At 54.1% G+C, this 26226-nt stretch overlaps 1 protein-coding gene across 1 annotated transcript; it reads right to left on the bottom strand.

The window, feature by feature from the left end:
• Positions 1–3154: 3154 nt before the first annotated feature.
• Positions 3155–25914, bottom strand: gstt1a (glutathione S-transferase theta 1a). The gene is made up of 5 exons (XM_073055587.1): positions 25581–25914; positions 24923–25010; positions 14370–14520; positions 8520–8696; positions 3155–3423 (listed from the first exon to the last, which is right to left on the bottom strand). The coding sequence occupies exons 1-5, from the start codon at positions 25690–25692 to the stop codon at positions 3220–3222; spliced, it is 732 nt and encodes a 243-aa protein (XP_072911688.1). The 5' UTR covers positions 25693–25914; the 3' UTR covers positions 3155–3219.
• Positions 25915–26226: the final 312 nt, after the last annotated feature.

Here is a 26226-nt window from a genome sequence, read left to right as displayed (position 1 = left end):
ACACAGTTAATGGGACGATTTGAACAGTGTTGACGTACAGGGGATCTTGAGGTCCAAGTCCTTAGGTCCCTAAAAGTGGCTGCACAGATTGGTAGGGTGGTAAAGAAGGTGTATGGTATGCTTGCCTTTATTAGTTGAGGCACTGAGGTCAATAGTCAGGAAGTTATGTTGCAGCTTTATGAAGTTCCAGTTAAGCTGCATCCACAGTATTGCATATAGTTCTGATTGCCCCACTATAGAATGTGGAGGCTTTGGAGAAGATGCAGAAGAGGTTTAGCAGGATGCTGCCCAGATCAGAGGACATGCACTATAACAGGAAATTGGACAAACTTGCGTAGTTTTCTCTGGAGTGGCAGAGGCTGAGAGGTCACCTGACAGAGGTTTATAATGTTATGAGAAGCCAATATCTCTCTCCCAGGGTTGAAATGCCTATAACAGGGAGCACGCATTTAAGGTGGGGGGTGGGGGTAAGTTAAAAGGAGATGTGCATGGCAACTGTTTTCACACAGTGAGTGTTGGGTGCCTGAATTGTGATGCCATGGGTGGTGCTGGAGGCAGATGCAATAAAAATGTTTAAGAGGCTCTTCGAGAGGCACATGAATCTGTGGGGAATGGAGACGTGGCACAGCCAGAAGTGATTAGTTCAGTAAGGTGTTTAATTTCCAGTGTTATTACAAGACTGTAAGACATTTGTATTACCCTTTTTAAGACCTTTTTATTACCCTTTTATTAATACAGTTATACTGTTATTTTTTTTTGTAGATTTTCTCACAATGCAGTAAGTGTTCCTTTAATTACATCAAACAATCGAGTATTTCATTTTTGCTGTCTAAAATAAAGTATCAGTTGATTAAGGTAGGCTTGTTGAATTAGCCAATAATATTTGTCTTGTTAATTTTTTTTTCAAGAGAGAGCATGGTAAAAAAAAAACAGGGAGCTGTATTTTTTCTAGAGAGAGCGGGAGTTTCGAGGGAGCAGGAGAAAGGAGGGAGATGGGATTGGGACGCAGATGTAATGGGAGAACATGGTGAAATGCCCGCAGAACCCGTTTGGAAGGACAGATACTGATGTTGTAAAATCCTCATGCAGACTTTGGTCTCATGGAGAATGTGCAGATAACTTTTAGTTAGCTCGTTAGCACCCGGCATTAGAGAAAGTTCGACGCCTTTTCTCTTGGTCGTTGTGTGGGTATTTATTTACGAATCGCTCGAACTGCAGAATTATTTCAGTACCGCGAGTAAATGAAGTGAAGCAAACTGGATTGATCACACAACAATCAGCTCCAACGATTAAGTGCACATTATAGGCTAATATATGATGGGCCCTTTCCTTACTTTGTTTGTTAGAGTTTAAAAAAATTTTTCATACATTTTTGATCTAAGTTTATAGTGATGTGAGCTAAATTGTTGCTTCCTGGTGAACAGTAAATTTACATGGGTGTGTCAGTATTTATACAGGTGAAAATCCTACTTCCCCTTCGAGGAACATTACAAATATTTATGTTTCTGTAGTTACCTGAATCATATCGACCCTGGAGATGTTCATTTACTGGAAATGGCCTTCTCGTCATTATTCCCCATGCAGTGCAGAGTTATGTTGCTGTTAGTTTGTATTCACAGTAATAGCGAACTCATTATCAGCCCATGGTGAGAGGGCTACACATTGGAGCAGAACTAGTCCACTCCACCCATTGAGACCTCTGTACCATTCTGTCATGGCTGATTTATTTTCCCTCTCAAACCCAAAACTGTCTTGTCCCTGTAACCTTTGATACCTTTACTAATCAACAAACTATAACCTCTGTGTTAAATATACCCAGTGACACCTGATTATGGCAATGTATTTCACAGTCTCACCACCCTCTTGTTGAAGAAATTCCTCATCTCCATTGTTTTATAGAACATCCTTCTGTTCTGAGGCTGTGCCCACTAGAGCTAGACTCCTTCACAGTAGGAAATATCTTTCCTACACCCACTCTGTCCACACCTTTCAATATTCAGCAGGCCAGGCAGCATCTATAGGGAGAAGCACAGTCGATGTTTTGGGCTGAGCAAGATACTAATGTCATTGTTCAGCCTTCTGTCATGAGTATGTCCCCATCGGAGCCTCCGCACCATAACTTATCTCACACAAAGGATCAATACTTGCTTCAAACTGTCATCAATTCATCTGGCCTCACCCTCATTCCCTTTGCACAAGCCAACCCTTCCCCAGCTACCCTATGACTCAAAGCTCATTTTTCTTTTCCTTTCTCACTTTTAATGAAGGGCCCCAGATCTGAAACATTAACCGCTTCCCTCTGCACAGATGCTGCCCGACCTGCTGAGTATTTCCGAGTTACTCATTGTGTCTCAGATTTCCAGCACCTGCTGTGTGTTTGAGCTGTTAGGGTGAATTGCAGCTACGAGAGTTGTCACCTACTGTGGATGAGGAGTCAAGACAACATCCAGACCCCCCAGTTAATCAAAGACCACATCCAACCTGGATCTGCTCTCTTCCATCAGGCAGAAGGTCCAGGAATCTGAAAGCACTACCACCAGGGATAAGGACACTTCTGTCCTGCTGCCTAAGGACTGTTAGCTGCTAGATGGTCTCCTGTTGACTCACAATCAACCTCGCTATCACCTTGCACCTTACTGTTCACCTGCACTGCACGTTCTCCGGAAATGTCAGGACTTTTCTTTTGGGAGCAAAGGTAGATGAGAGGCGACTTGATACGGGTGAGCAAGATGATAAGATGCAGGAATTGAGTGGATAGCCAGAGACATTTTTCCAGGGCCAAAATGGCTAACATGAGGGAGTGAGGGAATTGCAGGAAGTTCTGGGGGGACAGGATCAGAGTTAGGCTTTCTACACAGAGAGTGGTGGGTGTGCGGGGTGGTGATAGGGGCAGATACGTTAGGGGCATTTAAGAAACTCTTACAAAGGAGGGTAGAAGAATGTTGGGAAGAGTCAGATGGATTGTGAGCTGAAGGGACTGTACTGTGCTGTAATGTTCTGTGTTCAGCTACACGTTAGTCTGCATTCGGTCACTGTGCCCCATTGTTCTACCTCAATGCGCTGTTATACTGATTTGACCTGTATGAACAGAAACAAGCTCTCCATGATACATTGCTATTGCCGTTCCCATTTCACTGAGACACAGGAAGCAAAATTCTCTCTTTTCAGCTCTTTATTTCATTGGAGGAAATATTTGGAGAGAGCAGATGCTTGGCTCCATCACTTGTATCGTTTCTTCAGGTTTTTTGCTAGACGTTGCACTGCAGGAGACTGGAGGTCCAAAGTACTTGGAGCTTCTACACTCTTCATAAGCTGCTCATGGGCCTCATCAAACAACTCCTTACCCAGGGCTGCCTTGACTCGATCCCGCCAGGCAGCTAGCTTGGGCCGATCAGCAAATGGGTCAAACCCAACACTCACGGGCTGCAGGAAAGGAAAGACGATAAGTGAGAATCATCAGACAGCAGCACAGCAAGATGAAGGAACGATGGGAAAGCTACAGTGAGACTCGAGGGAGCAGTCCACGGCAGTGAGACTCGAGGGAGCTGTCCACGGCAGTGAGAGTCGAGGGAGCTGTCCACGACAGTAAGAGTCGAGGGAGCTGTCCACGGCCGTGAGACTCGAGGGAGCTGTCCACGGCCGTGAGACTCGAGGGAGCTGTCCACGACAGTGAGACTCGAGGGAGCTGTCCACGGCCGTGAGACTCGAGGGAGCTGTCCACGGCAGTGAGACTCGAGGGAGCTGTCCACGGCCGTGAGACTCGAGGGAGCAGTCCACGGCCGTGAGACTCGAGGGAGCTGTCCACGGCCGTGAGACTCGAGGGAGCTGTCCACGGCAGTGAGACTCGAGGGAGCTGTCCACGGCAGTGAGACTCGAGGGAGCAGTCCACGACAGTGAGACTCGAGGGAGCTGTCCACGGCAGTGAGACTCGAGGGAGCTGTCCACGGCAGTGAGACTCGAGGGAGCAGTCGACGGCAGTGAGACTCGAGGGAGCAGTCCACGACAGTGAGACTCGAGGGAGCTGTCCACGACAGTGAGACTCGAGGGAGCTGTCCACGACAGTGAGAGTCGAGGGAGCAGTCCACGGCCGTGAGACTCGAGGGAGCTGTCCACGACAGTGAGACTCGAGGGAGCTGTCCACGACAGTGAGACTCGAGGGAGCAGTCCACGGCCGTGAGACTCGAGGGAGCAGTCCACGGCCGTGAGACTCGAGGGAGCTGTCCACGGCAGTGAGACTCGAGGGAGCTGTCCACGGCCGTGAGACTCGAGGGAGCAGTCCACGGCAGTGAGACTCGAGGGAGCTGTCCACGGCCGTGAGACTCGAGGGAGCTGTCCACGGCCGTGAGACTCGAGGGAGCTGTCCACGACAGTGAGACTCGAGGGAGCTGTCCACGGCAGTGAGAGTCGAGGGAGCTGTCCACGACAGTGAGACTCGAGGGAGCTGTCCACGGCCGTGAGACTCGAGGGAGCTGTCCACGGCCGTGAGACTCGAGGGAGCAGTCCACGACAGTGAGACTCGAGGGAGCTGTCCACGACAGTGAGACTCGAGGGAGCTGTCCACGACAGTGAGACTCGAGGGAGCTGTCCACGGCCGTGAGACTCGAGGGAGCAGTCCACGGCCGTGAGACTCGAGGGAGCTGTCCACGGCCGTGAGACTCGAGGGAGCAGTCCACGACAGTGAGACTCGAGGGAGCTGTCCACGACAGTGAGACTCGAGGGAGCTGTCCACGACAGTGAGACTCGAGGGAGCTGTCCACGACAGTGAGACTCGAGGGAGCTGTCCACGGCCGTGAGACTCGAGGGAGCTGTCCACGGCCGTGAGACTCCAGGGAGCTGTCCACGGCAGTGAGACTCGAGGGAGGTGTCCACGACAGTGAGACTCGAGGGAGCTGTCCACGGCCGTGAGACTCGAGGGAGCTGTCCACGGCCGTGAGACTCGAGGGAGCAGTCCACGACAGTGAGACTCGAGGGAGGTGTCCACGGCAGTGAGACTCGAGGGAGCTGTCCACGGCCGTGAGACTCGAGGGAGGTGTCCACGGCAGTGAGACTCGAGGGAGCAGTCCACGGCAGTGAGACTCGAGGGAGCTGTCCACGACAGTGAGACTCGAGGGAGCAGTCCACGACAGTGAGACTCGAGGGAGCTGTCCACGACAGTGAGAGTCGAGGGAGCTGTCCACGACAGTGAGACTCGAGGGAGGTGTCCACGACAGTGAGACTCGAGGGAGCAGTCCACGGCCGTGAGACTCGAGGGAGCTGTCCACGACAGTGAGACTCGAGGGAGCTGTCCACGGCCGTGAGACTCGAGGGAGGTGTCCACGACAGTGAGAGTCGAGGGAGCTGTCCACGGCCGTGAGACTCGAGGGAGCTGTCCACGACAGTGAGACTCGAGGGAGCTGTCCACGGCCGTGAGACTCGAGGGAGGTGTCCACGACAGTGAGACTCGAGGGAGGTGTCCACGGCCGTGAGACTCGAGGGAGGTGTCCACGGCCGTGAGACTCGAGGGAGCTGTCCACGGTAGTGAGACTCGAGGGAGCTGTCCACGACAGTGAGACTCGAGGGAGCTGTCCACGGCAGTGAGACTCGAGGGAGCTGTCCACGGCAGTGAGAATCGAGGGAGCTGTCCACGACAGTGAGACTCGAGGGAGCTGTCCACGGCCGTGAGACTCGAGGGAGCTGTCCACGACAGTGAGACTCGAGGGAGCTGTCCACGACAGTGAGAGTCGAGGGAGCTGTCCACGGCAGTGAGACTCGAGGGAGCTGTCCACGGCAGTGAGACTCGAGGGAGCTGTCCACGACAGTGAGACTCGAGGGAGCTGTCCACGGCCGTGAGACTCGAGGGAGCTGTCCACGACAGTGAGACTCGAGGGAGGTGTCCACGGCCGTGAGACTCGAGGGAGCTGTCCACGACAGTGAGACTCGAGGGAGCAGTCCACGGCCGTGAGACTCGAGGGAGCTGTCCACGACAGTGAGACTCGAGGGAGCTGTCCACGGCAGTGAGAGTCGAGGGAGCTGTCCACGGCAGTGAGACTCGAGGGAGCTGTCCACGACAGTGAGACTCGAGGGAGCTGTCCACGACAGTGAGACTCGAGGGAGCAGTCCACGGCCGTGAGACTCGAGGGAGCTGTCCACGACAGTGAGACTCGAGGGAGCTGTCCACGACAGTGAGACTCGAGGGAGGTGTCCACGACAGTGAGACTCGAGGGAGCTGTCCACGACAGTGAGACTCGAGGGAGGTGTCCACGACAGTGAGACTCGAGGCAGCTGTCCACGGCAGTGAGACTCGAGGGAGCTGTCCACGACAGTGAGACTCGAGGGAGGTGTCCACGGCCGTGAGACTCGAGGGAGCTGTCCACGACAGTGAGAGTCGAGGGAGCTGTCCACGACAGTGAGACTCGAGGGAGCTGTCCACGACAGTGAGACTCGAGGGAGCAGTCCACGGCAGTGAGACTCGAGGGAGCTGTCCACGGCCGTGAGACTCGAGGGAGCTGTCCACGACAGTGAGACTCGAGGGAGCTGTCCACGGCAGTGAGACTCGAGGGAGCTGTCCACGGCAGTGAGACTCGAGGGAGCTGTCCACGGCCGTGAGACTCGAGGGAGCTGTCCACGGCAGTGAGACTCGAGGGAGCTGTCCACGACAGTGAGACTCGAGGGAGCTGTCCACGACAGTGAGACTCGAGGGAGCTGTCCACGGCAGTGAGACTCGAGGGAGCTGTCCACGGCCGTGAGACTCGAGGGAGCTGTCCACGGCAGTGAGACTCGAGGGAGCTGTCCACGACAGTGAGACTCGAGGGAGCTGTCCACGGCCGTGAGACTCGAGGGAGCTGTCCACGGCAGTGAGACTCGAGGGAGCTGTCCACGGCAGTGAGACTCGAGGGAGCTGTCCACGACAGTGAGAATCGAGGGAGCTGTCCACGACAGTGAGAATCGAGGGAGCTGTCCACGACAGTGAGACTCGAGGGAGCTGTCCACGACAGTGAGACTCGAGGGAGGTGTCCACGGCCGTGAGACTCGAGGGAGCAGTCCACGGCAGTGAGACTCGAGGGAGCTGTCCACGGCCGTGAGACTCGAGGGAGCTGTCCACGGCAGTGAGACTCGAGGGAGCTGTCCACGGCCGTGAGACTCGAGGGAGCTGTCCACGGCAGTGAGACTCGAGGGAGCTGTCCACGACAGTGAGACTCGAGGGAGCTGTCCACGGCCGTGAGACTCGAGGGAGCTGTCCACGGCAGTGAGACTCGAGGGAGCTGTCCACGACAGTGAGACTCGAGGGAGCTGTCCACGACAGTGAGAATCGAGGGAGCTGTCCACGACAGTGAGAATCGAGGGAGCTGTCCACGACAGTGAGACTCGAGGGAGCTGTCCACGACAGTGAGACTCGAGGGAGGTGTCCACGGCAGTGAGACTCGAGGGAGCTGTCCACGGCAGTGAGACTCGAGGGAGCTGTCCACGACAGTGAGACTCGAGGGAGCTGTCCACGGCAGTGAGACTCGAGGGAGCTGTCCACGGCAGTGAGACTCGAGGGAGCTGTCCACGGCAGTGAGACTCGAGGGAGCTGTCCACGGCCGTGAGACTCGAGGGAGGTGTCCACGGCAGTGAGACTCGAGGGAGCTGTCCACGGCCGTGAGACTCGAGGGAGCTGTCCACGGCCGTGAGACTCGAGGGAGCAGTCCACGACAGTGAGACTCGAGGGAGCTGTCCACGGCAGTGAGACTCGAGGGAGCTGTCCACGACAGTGAGACTCGAGGGAGCAGTCCACGGTGTGTGAAGGGGCTGAGGTAGTGATTAGTCAAAGCAGAGAGTAAAATGGAGGGAGCTGAGACTGACCAGAACATGAGAGTCTGAGAATAGAGAGAGGGGCAGAGGGTGAGAGAGGAGGAAGGGGGTAAAAGAGGGCAGGTGGGGCAGAGGGCAAGAGAGAAGGGGAAGGAGGTAAAAGAGGGCAGGAGGGGCAGAGGGTGAGAGAGGGAGGGGACAATGAGAGAGTTAAACCACAAGTGTGGGGAATGAATGTGAGAAAGTGGAAAAAATGGGAGTGAGGGAAACAGAGAGAGAGGGAGGAGAGAATGAGTGAAAAAGGAAGTGAGAAAGAGGAAGAGAGAAGGAGAGAGGTAAGCGAGGGACAGGCAGAGGCAGGTAGATACTGTAGTGACTGTGTGGAGTTACACAGATGGGAATCTGTACAACATCTGGAGCTACAAGACTTGATGCCAAATCTGAGAGAGGAGAGAGGAGGGAGAGGCAGAGCAGTCCATGGCTGGGATTGGATGGAAGTGTGGTGTGTCTGGGAGGCTGGAATGGGAGTATTCCCCCGGGACCGAGCGTCAGAAGTGGAGGGACTGAGAATCTCTGATCGTGGAGCAGAGAACAGTGGGTGGGATGAATGCTTCATCACGATTTGAGCACCCAGGCTGAGGAGTGAGGACACCAGGCCTTCAGCCCAGGACCCTCGAGGACCGCCGAGGCCACAGAGGAGGGTGTCCGGAGGCTCTAGGCCTCGGTGGTAACCGGTCCTTCCACCTCACCTGCATCAGCTCCACGATTGCGAAGAGGTCGGCCAGGGACACTTCCTGCCCTACGATGAAGGGCCTGTCCTGGAGGAACTTGTCTTCCAGCAGCTGAATTGAACTCTGCAGGTCCTCCACCGCCTCATCCAGCTGCTCCTTCGGAATTGGCTGGCCCGTCAGCAGAGGGAGCAGACGCTGAGGCAAACAGTGCAGAGGTCAGTCATCCTATTCAATATCGACGGGCCGAGATGCAGTGGCCATAGAAAGGATGTGTCCAGTAGTGGGAGGGCACAGCCTCCGATAAAAGGACATTCCTTTAGAACAGAGATGGCAGAGGCTGGTGAATCTGTGGAATTCATTGCCACAGGTGGCTGTTGAGGCCAAGTCATTGAGATATTTAAAGCAGTTTGATAGGTTTCTGATTGATAAGGCTGTTAAAGGCCAAAGGGGGATAGTGGGAGAATGGGATTGAGAGGGAGGAATACATCAGCCATGTTGGAATTACAGAGCAGACGCAATGGGCAGAAGGGCCTAATGTTGCTCCCATGTCTTGTGGAGCAGAGTTCCCTTTCTGTTACTTCCTGCAAACGGATGTCCCTCTCAGCACACACATTCCTGGAGTGTTCCTGCCTCCCTGTGGAACATATGGGTCGGCACAACATCGAGGAGCAAAGGACCTGTAATGTGCTGTAGTATTCTAGTGTCTAGTTTCTAGTGTCTAGTGTCTAACATCTGTCCAGTGGGAGACCATTCCTCCAGTCCCCTCTACTCATTAGCTGAAAAGACTATAAACTGGCCCGCACTGAAACGGACAGATGGAGGGGATCCAATTCCTGGATTCCCACTGTAATCCCTGGGAACGTATTCCAGGGACCAGAGAGAATGGATCCCCTCCCACAGCTACCATCTCACCCCGGGAGGTGAGCATCAAGAAAAAAACTAACAGCAAACTACCAGCTCAATGATGGACAGTGTCTGTAAGCCAGGAACTTCCAACATGGATGCCAGAGGAATGTTGCTGGCCGGCTCCTCGTGCTCAGCATCCTGAAGAGCTGCCACTGCTCACTGAGAATTGCTTAGGGGGCCCTCTGCCACTGTCCACTGGGAAAGGTTTAGGACCCCACTGGCCCTGTGAAAGGTTTAAGGCCTCACTGCCACCACCCACTGGGGAAGGTTTGGGCCCCACTGGCACTGCCGACTGGGAAGGTTTTAGAACCCCCACTGTCACTGCTCCTGATGTAATGTAGGCAAATGGTTTGCGCTGTGGGCTGCAGCAGATGCTATGTGATGTAGGGAACACATTTTACTGTACAGCGTGTGACGAGTGATGTAGGGAACACATTTTACCGTACAGCGTGTGACGAGTGATGTAAGGTACACATTTTACCGTACAGCGTGTGACGAGTGATGTAGGGTACACATTTTACCGTACATCAGGGTGACGAGTGATGTAGGGTACACATTTTACCGTACAGCATGTGACGAGTGATGTAGGGTACACATTTTACCGTACAGCGTGTGACGAGTGATGTAGGGTACACATTTTACCGTACATCAGGGTGACGTGTGATGTAGGGTACACATTTTACCGTACATCAGAGTGACGTGTGACGTAGTGTACACATTTTACCGTACATCAGGGTGATGTGTGACGTAGGGAACACATTTTACCGTACATCAGGGTGACGTGTGATGTAGTGTACACATTTTACCGTACATCAGGGTGACGTGTGAGGTAAGGTACACATTTTACCGTACATCAGGGTGACGTGTGATGTAGTGTACACAATTTACCGTACATCAGGGTGACGTGTGAGGTAAGGTACACATTTTACCGTACATCAGGGTGACATGTGACGTAGTGTACACATTTTACCGTACATCAGGGTGACGTGTGATGTAGGGTACACATTTTACCGTACATCAGGGTGACGAGTGATGTAGGGTACACATTTTACCGTACATCAGGGTGACGAGTGGTGTAAGGTACACATTTTACCGTACATCAGGGTGACGAGTGATGTAGGGTACACATTTTACCGTACATCAGGGTGACGAGTGGTGTAAGGTACACATTTTACCGTACATCAGGGTGACGAGTGATGTAGGGTACACATTTTACCGTACATCAGGGTGACGTGTGACTTAGGGAACACATTTTACCGTACATCAGGGTGACGAGTGATGTAGTGTACACATTTTACCGTACATCAGGGTGACGTGTGATGTAGGGAACACATTTTACCGTACATCAGGGTGACGAGTGATGTAGGGTACACATTTTACCGTACATCAGGGTGACGTGTGACGTAGGGAACACATTTTACCGTACATCAGGGTGACGTGTGACGTAGGGAACACATTTTACCGTACATCAGGGTGACGAGTGATGTAGGGTACACATTTTACCGTACATCAGGGTGACGAGTGATGTAGTGTACACATTTTACCGTACATCAGGGTGACGTGTGACGTAGGGAACACATTTTACCGTACATCAGGGTGACGAGTGATGTAGTGTACACATTTTACCGTACATCAGGGTGACGTGTGACGTAGGGAACACATTTTACCGTACATCAGGGTGACGAGTGATGTAGTGTACACATTTTACCGTACATCAGGGTGACGTGTGATGTAGTGTACACATTTTACCGTACATCAGGGTGACGTGTGATGTAGGGAACACATTTTACCGTACATGAGGGTGACGAGTGATGTAGGGTACACATTTTACCGTACATCAGGGTGACGAGTGATGTAGTGTACACATTTTACCGTACATCAGGGTGACGTGTGACATAGGGAACACATTTTACCGTACATCAGGGTGACGAGTGATGTAGTGTACACATTTTACCGTACATCAGGGTGACGTGTGACGTAGGGAACACATTTTACCGTACATCAGGGTGACGAGTGATGTAGTGTACACATTTTACCGTACATCAGGGTGACGTGTGACGTAGGGAACACATTTTACCGTACATCAGGGTGACGTGTGATGTCGAGTTCGTCCCAACAAGCCCATGCTACCGAATTACATCCATGTGACCAGTCACCTGACTGAGCTGTAGAGAAACTGGAGGTCTCGGTCTCGGGGAGAACGTACTGACAGTGGGGGAATTGGACTGGGGTTGCTGACTTGGTGGTAAGGATACTCTAACCGGTACGCTGCTGTGTAGTCCCATTTGTCGGTATTTGGCCAATGATCAAATACAGCTGTGTTTGGGACTAGCACGGGTGAGTTGGGCTGAGTGGCCTGTTTGCTTGCAGTATGACACTATGATGATGGTGTTGTGTTAGCAGGAGCAGCCACTCGCCATGGGGGTGGGGGGTCAGTGCTCTGTGTGTGAGCGCTGTCGGGTGAACTGAGATGGCCCCGTTCCAGTGCCACTCTGCAGCGCATTGTAACGGAATAAATCTCAGTCAGAGCCCCTCCCCTGAGCTCGGCAACGGAGGGGGATGTCATTGAGAACTAGTGGCAGTATGAGGAGGGGCAATGATGCCACGCACCAGGGTGAGGGCGGTCGGAGGCTGTTCCACTGGCACCGTCCGTGTGGACAGTTGAATGGGCCTGGAGCCCAGCTCTGCTCAAGCAGGAAGTCAGGTTGGCAGGTTTGGCTGGGGGGCAGTGGGAGGTGGGGAGGGGAGAGAGGGAATTCCTGACATGGGCACATAGATCTGGGAGTCCAGGGCAATGGGGGAGAGTTTTGGGGCTATTCAAGTTATGCAGAGGAAATGATCTGGCAGTGCAGGTTATACCCTGTATCAGGTAGGAGATACAGAAGCCTGAAGGCACACACTCAGCGATTCAGGAACAGCTTCTTCCCCTCTGCCATCCGATTCCCAAATGGACTTTGAAGCTTTGGACCTCACTTTTTTATTATACAATATTTCTGGTTTTGCACATTTTTTAAAATCTACTCAATATACGTAATTGATTTAATTGTTTATTATTTTTTCTCTGCCGGTGATAATAAACCTGATTCTGATTCTGATCACTCTTAATGTAGGCACTGTTCTGAAATACATGTGATCAAACTCCCCAAGCAGGCAAAAGTCGAGTGTGGCACCTCCGAGGTGAGTGCAATGGACCCCAAGAAACCTCACACTCCCCGACCTTTCGAACTGTATGCCACCCGAGCTGGGCTCCAACCCCACCCCATCTCCCCATTCTCTTCCAATATCCCCAACTGTATCACTCGGCCTCGGACTCTGATCTCCTCTCCCTGTCTCTCAGATCGTGTCACCAAAACACCCAGCCAGAACCCTGACCTTGATTCCACCCCTTCCCGAACATCTCTGAGCAGGGTTCCTCCTCCACCAACACCCCGCTGGACTCAGACTGAGCTCTGGCTGTTCGCAGCGCTGCCATTTGCTCCAACACTGGCCCGGGGACTGTTGTCCCTGTGACACGCAGAGCAGTGCAGGAACGTACAATTGTACTGCTGTCCCACATTGGGCCCTCCCCAATTCCCCACACCCCTCCCAAATCACCTCATCCCCTTAACCCCCTCCCCAGGCCCTCTCCAATCACCTTAAACCACTCCCCAGGCCCTCTCCAATCACCTTAACCCCCTCCCCAGGCCCTCTCCAATCCCCTTAAACCCCTCCCCAGGCCCTCTCTGATCACCCCCTCCCCACTCCCACAGCCCCTCTCCGATCACCCCCTCCCCACTCCCACAGCCCCTCTCCAATCACCCTAAACCCCTCCCCAGCCCCTCTCCAATCACCTTAACCCCCTCCACAGGCTCTCTCCGATCACCTCCTCCCCTCCCCCACAGCCCCTCACCAATCACCCCTCCTCACCACCACAGCCCCTCTCCAATCACCTTAACCCCCTACCCAGCCCCTCTCCAATCACCTTAACCCCCTACCCAGCCCCTCTCTGATCACCCCCTCCCCACTCCCACAGCCCCTCTCCAATCACCCTAAACCCCTCCCCAGCCCCTCTCCAATCACAACCCCCTCCACAGGCTCTCTCCGATCACCTCCTCCCCTCCCCCACAGCCCCTCCCCAATCACCCCTCCTCACCACCACAGCCCCTCTCCAATCACCTTAACCCCCTACCCAGCCCCTATCCAATCACCCCCTCCCCACTCCCACAGCCCCTCTCCGATCACCCCTCCCCTCTCCCACAGCCCCTCTCCAATCACCCCTCCCCTTCTGCCACAGCCCCTCCAATCACCACCTCCCCGCTCCCAAACCCCCTCTCTGATCTTCCTCCCCTCTCTAATCACCCCTCCCCCACAGCCCCTCTCCAATCACCCTCTCTCCTACGCCCCTCCTCCAAATGCTCCTATCTAATCACCCCCTTATGTCAGAACCACATCCTCCCCACTGCCCCTCCCCCCACACCCCCTCACATCAGCCCCTTTCCCATGGCTCTACCCTCGGGCCACCGTGAAGGGAGAATGTGTGTGAAAACCTGCAGAAATGTGGAAGCTTGGGGTATTCGGTGAGTGATCCCGGGGCCATTGGACTCTGGCTGGTTGAGCGAGCACCAGATGAGCAAATCCTCGTGAAAACCACAGTTTGTTCACGTGGAGGATCAATAGCTTCAGAGTGAAGCCACAGACTCTGTTGTTGAAGCACGATCCCTGCAGTTAACTGACAACCGAGCAAAGTTTCAGCGATATCTGCAAACTGAGGCAGTGTGCCAGGGCAGGGAAGGGTTAGAGCCGGGGGGGCGGGGTGGGGGGGTTGGTGGGGAGGGGGGAGTTGGAGGTGATGGGGTGTGGGTATGGAGGGTGGAGTTGGTGGGTAGAGCAGGGTGGTTGGAGGGGAGGGGAGAGTGTTTGGAGGGGAGTTGGAGAGTGGGACTGGTTGGAGGAGTGTGAATTGGAAGGAACCATCAAGTTTACCTTGAACATAAAGAGCCTCGATCCTTGGAACCTAATGGCCGTGTGCTGCCAGGCCAGGTACTCGTCCACATGGGCTCTCAGCTGCAGATCGGAGGGGTACCAGTGGTTGGGGGTCCGGTATTTACCAGCCAGGTACTTCAGGATGGCCACACTGGTAGGGAGGGAGGGAGGGAGGGGGGAGATAGGGAGCATCACTCTCTTATCAGGTTAGCTTCCAGCCAACATCAACCACCCTCTTCCAGAACATCCAGCAACAACCCGATCTTGCCCAATGCAGGTGGGGGCTGCCCCTCTCCATTGTAACTCAGATTGGCATCACTATCCAGCTAGATCCAGACCCCAGGGAGAGACACAGACAGTGACACTAGATCCAGACCCCAGGGAGAGACACAAACACTGACACTAGATCCAGACCCCAGGGGGAGACACAAACACTGACACTAGATTCAGACCCCAGGGGGAGACACAGACACTGACACTAGATTCAGACCCCAGGGAAAGACACAGACAGTGACACTAGATCCAGACCCCAGGGGGAGACACAGACAGTGACACTAGATCCAGACCCAGAGGGAGACACAGACACTGACACTAGATTCAGACCCCTGGGGGAGACACAGACAGTGACACTAGATCCAGACCCCAGGGGGAGACACAAACACTGACACTAGATCCAGACCCCAGGGAGAGACACAGACAGTGACATTAGTTCCAGACCCCCGGGGGAGACACAGACAGTGACAATAGATCCAGACCCCAGGGAGAGACACAGACAGTGACACTAGATCCAGACTCCAGGGGGAGACACAGACAATGACATTAGTTCCAGACCCCCGGGGGAGACACAGAGAGTGATACTAGATTCAGACCCCAGGGAGAGACACAGACACTGACACTAGATTCAGACCCCAGGGAGAGACACAGACAGTGACAATAGATCCAGACCCAGGGGGAGACACAGACAGTGACACTAGATCCAGACCCCAGGGAGAGACACAGACAGTGACACTAGATCCAGACCCCAGGGAGAGACACAAACACTGACACTAGATTCAGACCCCAGGGGGAGACACAGACACTGACACTAGATTCAGACCCCAGGGAGAGACACAAACACACACTAGATTCAGACCCCAGGGAGAGACACAGACAGTGACACTAGATCCAGACCCCAGGGAGAGACACAGACACTGACACTAGATTCAGACCCCAGGGAGAGACACAGACAGTGACATTAGATCCAGACCCCGGGGGAGAGACACAAACACTGACACTAGATTCAGACCCCAGGGAGAGACACAGACAGTGACACTAGATCCAGACCCCGGGTGAGATACAAACAGGGACACTAGATCCAGACCCAGAGGGAGACACAAACACTGACACTAGATCCAGACCCCAGGGAAAGACACAGACACTGACACTAGATCCAGACCCCGGGGGAGAGACACAAACACTGACACTAGATTCAGACCCCAGGGAGAGACACAGACAGTGACACTAGATCCAGACCCCAGGTGAGATACAAACAGTGACACTAGATCCAGACCCAGAGGGAGACACAAACACTGACACTAGATCCAGACCCCAGGGAAAGACACAGACACTGACACTAGATCCAGACCCCCGGGGGAGACACAGACAGTGACATTAGTTCCAGACCCCAGGGAAAGACACAAACACTGACACTAGATCCAGACCCCAGGGGGAGACACAGACACTGACACTAGATCCAGACCCCGGGGAAGAGACACAGACACTGACACTAGATTCAGACCCCAGGGAGAGACACAAACACTGACACTAGATTCAGACCCAGGAGGAGACACAAACACTGACACTAGATCCAGACCCCAGGGAGAGACACAGACAGTGACACTAGATCCAGACCCCCGGGGGAGACACAGACAGTGACACTAGATCCAGACCCAGAGGGAGACACAAACACTGACACTAGATCCAGACCCCAGGGAGAGACACAGACAGTGACACTAGATCCAGACCCAGAGGGAGACACAAACACTGACACTAGATCCAGACCCCGGGGAAAGACACAGACAGTGACACTAGATCCAGACCCAGAGGGAGACACAAACACTGACACTAGATCCAGACCCCGGGGAAAGACACAGACAGTGACACTAGATCCAGACCCAGAGGGAGACACAAACACTGACACTAGATCCAGACCCCAGGGAAAGACACAGACAGTGACATTAGTTCCAGACACCAGGGAAAGACAGACAGTGACATTAGTTCCAGACCCCCGGGAGAGACACAGACAGTGACATTATTTCCAGACCCCCGGGGGAGACACAGACAGTGACATTAGTTCCAGACCCCGGGGGAGACACAGACAGTGACATTAGTTCCAGACCCCAGGGAAAGACAGACAGTGACACTAGATTCAGACCCCAGGGGGAGACACAGACAGTGACATTAGTTCCAGACCCCCGGGGGAGACACAGACAGTGACATTAGTTCCAGACCCCAGGGAAAGACAGACAGTGACACTAGATTCAGACCCCCGGGGGAGACACAGACAGTGACACTAGATCCAGACCCCCGGGGGAGACACAGACAGTGACATTAGTTCCAGACCCCAGGGAAAGACAGACAGTGACACTAGATTCAGACCCCAGGGGGAGACACAGACAGTGACATTAGTTCCAGACCCCCGGGGGAGACACAGACAGTGACACTAGATCCAGACCCCCGGGGGAGACACAGACAATGACATTAGTTCCAGACCCCGGGGGAGACACAGACAGTGACATTAGTTCCAGACCCCGGGGGAGACACAGACAGTGACACTAGATTCAGACCCCAGGGGGAGTCACAGACAGTGACATTAGTTCCAGACCCCAGGGAAAGACACAGACAGTGACACTAGATCCAGACCCCGGGGGAGACACAGACAGTGACACTAGATCCAGACCCAGAGGGAGACACAGACACTGACACTAGATTCAGACCCCTGGGGGAGACACAGACAGTGACACTAGATCCAGACCCAGAGGGAGACACAGACACTGACACTAGATTCAGACCCCTGGGGGAGACACAGACAGTGACACTAGATCCAGACCCCAGGGGGAGACACAAACACTGACACTAGATCCAGACCTCAGGGAGAGACACAGACAGTGACATTAGTTCCAGACCCCCGGGGGAGACACAGACAGTGACAATAGATCCAGACCCCAGGGAGAGACACAAACACTGACACTAGATTCAGACCCCAGGGGGAGACACAAACACTGACACTAGATCCAGACCCAGGGGGAGACACAGACACTGACACTAGATCCAGACCCCAGGGAGAGACACAAACACTGACACTAGATCCAGACCCAGGGGGAGACACAAACACTGACACTAGATTCAGACCCCAGGGGGAGACACAAACACTGACACTAGATCCAGACCCCAGGGAGAGACACAGACAGTGACACTAGATCCAGACTCCAGGGGGAGACACAGACAGTGACATTAGTTCCAGACCCCCGGGGGAGACACAGAGAGTGATACTAGATTCAGACCCCAGGGAGAGACACAGACACTGACACTAGATTCAGACCCCAGGGAGAGACACAGACAGTGACAATAGATCCAGACCCAGGGGGAGACACAGACAGTGACACTAGATCCAGACCCCAGGGAGAGACACAGACAGTGACACTAGATCCAGACCCCAGGGAGAGACACAAACACTGACACTAGATTCAGACCCCAGGGGGAGACACAGACACTGACACTAGATTCAGACCCCAGAGAGACACACAAACACTGACACTAGATTCAGACCCCAGGGAGAGACACAGACAGTGACACTAGATCCAGACCCCAGGGAGAGACACAGACACTGACACTAGATTCAGACCCCAGGGGGAGACACAGACAATGACACTAGATTCAGACCCCGGGGGAGAGACACAAACACTGACACTAGATTCAGACCCCAGGGAGAGACACAGACAGTGACACTAGATCCAGACCCCAGGGGGAGACACAGACAGTGACACTAGATCCAGACCCCGGGGGAGAGACACAAACACTGACACTAGATTCAGACCCCAGGGAGAGACACAAACACTGACACTAGATTCAGACCCCAGGGAGAGACACAGACAGTGACACTAGATCCAGACCCCGGGTGAGATACAAACAGTGACACTAGATCCAGACCCAGAGGGAGACACAAACACTGACACTAGATCCAGACCCCAGGGGGAGACACAGACAGTGACATTAGTTCCAGACCCCAGGGAAAGACACAAACACTGACACTAGATCCAGACCCCAGGGGGAGACACAGACACTGACACTAGATCCAGACCCCGGGGAAGAGACACAAACACTGACACTAGATCCAGACCCCCGGGGGAGACACAGACAGTGACACTAGATCCAGACCCAGAGGGAGACACAAACACTGACACTAGATCCAGACCCCAGGGAGAGACACAGACAGTGACACTAGATCCAGACCCAAAGGAGACACAAACACTGACACTAGATCCAGACCCCGGGGAAAGACACAGACAGTGACACTAGTTCCAGACCCCCGGGGGAGACACAGACAGTGACATTAGTTCCAGACCCCAGGGAAAGACAGACAGTGACACTAGATTCAGACCCCAGGGGGAGACACAGACAGTGACATTAGTTCCAGACCCCCGGGGGAGACACAGACAGTGACACTAGATCCAGACCCCAGGGGGAGACACAGACAGTGACATTAGTTCCAGACCCCCGGGGGAGACACAGACAGTGACACTAGATCCAGACCCCCGGGGGAGACACAGACAATGACATTAGTTCCAGACCCCGGGGGAGACACAGACAGGGACATTAGTTCCAGACCCCCGGGGGAGACACAGACAGTGACAGTAGATCCAGACCCCAGGGGGAGACACAGACAGTGACATTAGTTCCAGACCCCGGGGGAGACACAGACAGTGATACGAGATCCAGACCCCCGGGGGAGACACAGACAATGACATTAGTTCCAGACCCCCGGGGGAGACACAGACAGTGACAGTAGATCCAGACCCCCGGGGGAGACACAGACAGTGATACGAGATCCAGACCCCCGGGGGAGACACAGACAATGACACTAGATCCAGACCCCAGGGGGAGTCACAGACAGTGACATTAGATCCAGACCCCAAGGGGAGACACAGACAGTGACACTAGATCCAGACCCCCGGGGGAGACACAGACAATGACATTAGTTCCAGACCCCCGGGGGAGACACAGACAGTGACACTAGATCCAGACCCCAGGGGGAGACACAAACAGTGACACTAGATCCAGACCCCAGGGGGAGACACAGACAGTGACACTAGATCCAGACCCCAAGGGGAGACACAGACAGTGACACTAGATCCAGACCCCCGGGGGAGACACAGACAATGACATTAGTTCCAGACCCCCGGGGGAGACACAGACAGTGACACTAGATCCAGACCCCAGGGGGAGACACAAACAGTGACACTAGATCCAGACCCCAGGGGGAGACACAGACAGTGACACTAGATCCAGACTCCAGGGGGAGACACAGAGAGTGACACTAGATCCAGACCCCAGGGGGAGACACAGACACTGACACTAGATTCAGACCCCAGGGGGAGACACAAACACTGACACTAGATTCAGACCCAGGGGGAGACACAAACACTGACACTAGATTCAGACCCCAGGGTGAGACACAGACAGTGACACTAGATCCAGACCCCAGGGGGAGACACAGACAGTGACACTAGATTCAGACCCCAGGGGGAGTCACAGACAGTGACACTAGATCCAGACCCAGAGGGAGACACAGACAGTGACACTAGATCCAGTCCCCGGGGGAGACACAGACAGTGACACTAGATTCAGACCCCAGGGGGAGTCACAGACACTGACACTAGATTCAGACCCCAGGGAGAGACACAGACAGTGACATTAGTTCCAGACCCCGGGGGAGACACAGACAGTGACACTAGATCCAGACCCCAGGGAGAGACACAGACAGTGACATTAGTTCCAGACCCCAGGGAGACACAGACAGTGGCATTAGTTCCAGACCCCCGGGGGAGACACAGACAGTGACAGTAGATCCAGACCCCCGGGGGAGACACAGACAGTGACATTAGTTCCAGACCCCGGGGGAGACACAGACAGTGATACGAGATCCAGACCCCCGGGGGAGACACAGACAATGACATTAGTTCCAGACCCCCGGGGGAGACACAGACAGTGACACTAGATCCAGACCCTAGGGAGAGACACAGACACTGACACTAGATCCAGACCCTAGGGAGAGACACAGACAATGACATTAGTTCCAGACCCCCGGGGGAGACACAGACAGTGACACTAGATCCAGACCCCCAGGGGGAGACACATAGAGTGACATTAGATCCAGACCCCCGGGGGAGACACAGACAGTGACACTAGATCCAGACCCCCGGGGGAGACACAGACAATGACACTAGATCCAGACCCTAGGGAGAGACACAGACAGTGACACTAGATTCAGACCCCCGGGGGAGACACAGACACTGACACTAGATCCAGACCCTAGGGAGAGACACAGACAGTGACACTAGATCCAGACCCCTGGGGGAGACACAGACAATGACACTAGATCCAGACCCTAGGGAGAGACACAGACAGTGACACTAGATCCAGACCCCCGGGGGAGACACAGACAGTGACATTAGTTCCAGACCCCCGGGGGAGACACAGACAGTGACGGTAGATCCAGACCCCCGGGAGAGACACAGACAGTGACATTAGTTCCAGACCCCGGGGGAGACACAGACAGTGACAATAGATCCAGACCCCCGGGGAAAGACACAGACAGTGACACTAGTTCCAGACCCCCGGGGGAGACACAGACAGTGACATTAGTTCCAGACCCCAGGGAAAGACAGACAGTGACACTAGATTCAGACCCCAGGGGGAGACACAGACAGTGACATTAGTTCCAGACCCCCGGGGGAGACACAGACAGTGACACTAGATCCAGACCCCAGGGGGAGACACAGACAGTGACATTAGTTCCAGACCCCCGGGGGAGACACAGACAGTGACACTAGATCCAGACCCCCGGGGGAGACACAGACAATGACATTAGTTCCAGACCCCGGGGGAGACACAGACAGTGACATTAGTTCCAGACCCCCGGGGGAGACACAGACAGTGACAGTAGATCCAGACCCCAGGGGGAGACACAGACAGTGACATTAGTTCCAGACCCCGGGGGAGACACAGACAGTGATACGAGATCCAGACCCCCGGGGGAGACACAGACAATGACATTAGTTCCAGACCCCCGGGGGAGACACAGACAGTGACAGTAGATCCAGACCCCCGGGGGAGACACAGACAGTGATACGAGATCCAGACCCCCGCGGGAGACACAGACAATGACACTAGATCCAGACCCCAGGGGGAGTCACAGACAGTGACATTAGATCCAGACCCCAAGGGGAGACACAGACAGTGACACTAGATCCAGACCCCCGGGGGAGACACAGACAATGACATTAGTTCCAGACCCCCGGGGGAGACACAGACAGTGACACTAGATCCAGACCCCAGGGGGAGACACAAACAGTGACACTAGATCCAGACCCCAGGGGGAGACACAGACAGTGACACTAGATCCAGACTCCAGGGGGAGACACAGAGAGTGACACTAGATCCAGACCCCAAGGGGAGACACAGACAGTGACACTAGATCCAGACCCCCGGGGGAGACACAGACAATGACATTAGTTCCAGACCCCCGGGGGAGACACAGACAGTGACACTAGATCCAGACCCCAGGGGGAGACACAAACAGTGACACTAGATCCAGACCCCAGGGGGAGACACAGACAGTGACACTAGATCCAGACTCCAGGGGGAGACACAGAGAGTGACACTAGATCCAGACCCCAGGGGGAGACACAGACACTGACACTAGATTCAGACCCCAGGGGGAGACACAAACACTGACACTAGATTCAGACCCCAGGGTGAGACACAGACAGTGACACTAGATCCAGACCCCAGGGGGAGACACAGACAGTGACACTAGATTCAGACCCCAGGGGGAGTCACAGACAGTGACACTAGATCCAGACCCAGAGGGAGACACAGACAGTGACACTAGATCCAGTCCCCGGGGGAGACACAGACAGTGACACTAGATTCAGACCCCAGGGGGAGTCACAGACACTGACACTAGATTCAGACCCCAGGGAGAGACACAGACAGTGACATTAGTTCCAGACCCCGGGGGAGACACAGACAGTGACACTAGATCCAGACCCCAGGGAGAGACACAGACAGTGACATTAGTTCCAGACCCCAGGGAGACACAGACAGTGGCTTTAGTTCCAGACCCCCGGGGGAGACACAGACAGTGACAGTAGATCCAGACCCCCGGGGGAGACACAGACAGTGACATTAGTTCCAGACCCCGGGGGAGACACAGACAGTGATACGAGATCCAGACCCCCGGGGGAGACACAGACAATGACATTAGTTCCAGACCCCCGGGGGAGACACAGACAGTGACACTAGATCCAGACCCTAGGGAGAGACACAGACACTGACACTAGATCCAGACCCTAGGGAGAGACACAGACAATGACATTAGTTCCAGACCCCCGGGGGAGACACAGACAGTGACACTAGATCCAGACCCCCAGGGGGAGACACATAGAGTGACATTAGATCCAGACCCCCGGGGGAGACACAGACAGTGACACTAGATCCAGACCCCCGGGGGAGACACAGACAATGACACTAGATCCAGACCCTAGGGAGAGACACAGACAGTGACACTAGATTCAGACCCCCGGGGGAGACACAGACACTGACACTAGATCCAGACCCTAGGGAGAGACACAGACAGTGACACTAGATCCAGACCCCTGGGGGAGACACAGACAATGACACTAGATCCAGACCCTAGGGAGAGACACAGACAGTGACACTAGATCCAGACCCCCGGGGGAGACACAGACAGTGACATTAGTTCCAGACCCCCGGGGGAGACACAGACAGTGACGGTAGATCCAGACCCCCGGGAGAGACACAGACAGTGACATTAGTTCCAGACCCCGGGGGAGACACAGACAGTGACAATAGATCCAGACCCCCGGGGGAGACACAGACAGTGACACTAGATCCAGACCCCCGGGGGAGACACAGACAGTGACAGTAGATCCAGACCCCCGGGAGAGACACAGACAGTGACATTAGTTCCAGACCCCGGGGGAGACACAGACAGTGACACTAGATCCAGACCCCCGGGGGAGACACAGACAGTGACACTAGATCCAGACCCCAGGGAGAGACACAGACAGTGACACTAGATCCAGACCCCCGGGGGAGACACAGACAGTGACAGTAGATCCAGACCCCCGGGGGAGACACAGACAGTGACACTAGATTCAGACCCCAGGGGGAGACACAGACAGTGACATTAGTTCCAGACCCCGGGGGAGACACAGACAGTGACATTAGTTCCAGACCCCAGGGAAACGTGCAGGCAGTGACAGATCTTGTACAGCTCCACTGCTCTTGGGTACTGTCTGTGTGGAGTTTGCATGTTCTCCCCGTGACTGGACGAGCTTCCCTTGGTTGTCCCTCCTGATTTGTCTTAAATGCTCAGAGAGCCTTTGCTCAGTCCCCTGGGTGAAAATGTTCTTCCTCTGATCCCCTCTGGACAAATCTCCCACGACCTCTGACTTGAGCGATTGGAAAAATTTTCTCACCAGCCATCTTTTGTGTTGTTTTAAGTAAAATTTAGTCTCTGCTCGGGTTCGAAGTTCAAAGGTTCATGGTAAACTTATTATCAAATTTCAGACACATCACCATACACAACCGTTAAATTCATTTTTGCAGGCAATTCTCAATAAATCCAAAAACTATAATAGAATCAATGAAAGACTGCACCAACCAATTTGCAATAGACACAAACTGTGCAAAAGGATACAAAAAGAAAGAAGAAATAATAAATAACCAAATAAGCAGTAACTACTGATAACATGCGATGAAAGTCCTTTAAAGTGGGTCCATAGGTTGTGGGAAGAATTCGGTAATGGGGCAAATGAAGTTGAATTAAGTTATCCCCTTCAGTTTAAGAACCTGATGGTTGAGGGGTAATAACTGTTCCACTCGTTTACACTAACCCTGGTTTCACACCGACTCTGCACCAACCATTACACACTCGTTTACACTAACCCTGTTCTCACACTGACTCTGCCAACCATTGTACACTCGTTTACACTAACCCTGTTCTCACATCGACTCTGCACCAACCATTGTACACTCGTTTACACTAACCCTGTTCTCACACCGACTCTGCACCAACCATTACACACTCGTTTACACTAACCCTGTTCTCACACTGACTCTGCCAACCATTTTCCTTTCTTCCTGAAGTGGACATTGTGCAGTAATCTTTTCCCAGGAGCTGGGGAATAAATCCCCAGAAGGAGAACCTTCTCTCTGATATCTGCACTGACTGTGCTTCAGTATTTGGACTGAAAGGGTGCCCTCACCTCTCAGCCAGGGTGAAGTCACCATCTTTCAGAGCAGGTACCCGTTGGAGCAAGTTCACTTTGCCAAACTCCTCGCTGAACTGCTGCCCTGCGGAGAGGGAACACGGGGAACACAGTGCAGAGTATCTGATCCTGCCCAGCCTGAAATCTCATGCAAGGACTGGGAGAAGGTGGTGGCCCGGGGACTAGACAGATGAAGAGAGTGGGCAGAGACTGGAGTGGACAATGAGGTTGGTAGGGGGTAGGGGGACAGAGAAGTGCCTGGGCAAAGCGGAGGAAGAAAGTGTCAGAGTGGGTTAAATCAATCATGTCATGGTATCTACTGGAAATAGCCTCTGGAAGAAAACGGGGGAGAGAGAAGTGGAGGAGTTGGGGTGGAAAGGGGAATAGGCTGATGGGAGGGGTTGTGGGCAGGTAAGTGGAGAAAAGTCAGTGGGCAATGGAGCAGTCAAGTGGTGCTGGAGAGATGGTGGGGCTGAAGATGGTGTGGAGAGGAGACGAGGGGTTAACAAAGTGGGCTGTTGAGAGCAGTTGACGGAGTGGGACGTCGGGGTTGATGGATTGGGTTGGGGGTGACGGGGTGGGACGTCGGAGGGGGTGACGGGGTGGGTTATCGGAGGGAATATGGAGGGGCTGGACAGTTGGTCGCGAACTCTACCTGCCCTTAGACTGACGAACTTGAAGTCAAAGGCGATGTTGTTCTTCTTGGCGAAGATGTAGACCGCGCGGCAGGGCTGGGACAGCAGGTCGAGGTAAAGCTCCAGACCCATGGCGCAGGACGGGATGAAACCGGACGAAGGACGACCACAGAGCGAGCGATTCCTGACCGATAACTCCGAGTCCAAAGATCGAGTAAGTTAGCCAGTTCAGAGGGAACAGCCTGTCACTGTGGATTGATTCCCCAGACCGGGCTCCGCCTTCGGGAGGGAGGGAACTACCAACGCCCGGACTGCCCCGTGAACGCAATTGTAATATGTGGGACTGGGCCAGCTGGAGAGACCAGAGGACAGATGCAAATACAAACGGAGCCTGAGAGAGATGGAGCACACAGACAGGCTCCTCGGCTCAAATCCACTCCGCAATTTCCGGTTATTTGTGCGCGGTCAAAATCCCTTCCAGCAGAGCCCCCCGTGTACCAGTCCAAGCGTTTCTGAAATGATACCATTACTGTTTGGACCCCCCTACACTGGGTGAAGAGTATAGATGTCTGGAGTCCCCCTACACTGGGTGAAGACTATTACTGTCTCAATTCCCCATTCACTGGGTAAAGACTATTACTGTCTCGACTCCCCATTCACTGGGTA

This window comes from Hemitrygon akajei, chromosome 9 (genome assembly GCF_048418815.1).
Source record: "Hemitrygon akajei chromosome 9, sHemAka1.3, whole genome shotgun sequence".
Lineage (NCBI taxonomy): Eukaryota > Metazoa > Chordata > Chondrichthyes > Myliobatiformes > Dasyatidae > Hemitrygon > Hemitrygon akajei.
The sequence above is the reverse complement of the archived record's forward strand: the minus strand, read 5'-3'. Positions and strand labels throughout refer to the sequence as shown.

Coding starts and splice junctions, on each gene's coding strand:
- gstt1a (XM_073055587.1), bottom strand. CDS start 25,692: ATGGGTCTGGAGCTTTACCTCGACCTGCTGTCCCAGCCCTGCCGCGCG. Junction 25,011..25,580: donor GTTCGTCAGTCTAAGGGCAG/GTAGAGTTCGCG, acceptor CCCTCTCCGCAG/GGCAGCAGTTCAGCGAGGAG. Junction 3,424..8,519: donor CAATCGTGGAGCTGATGCAG/GTGAGGTGGAAG, acceptor CCTTTCCTGCAG/CCCGTGAGTGTTGGGTTTGA.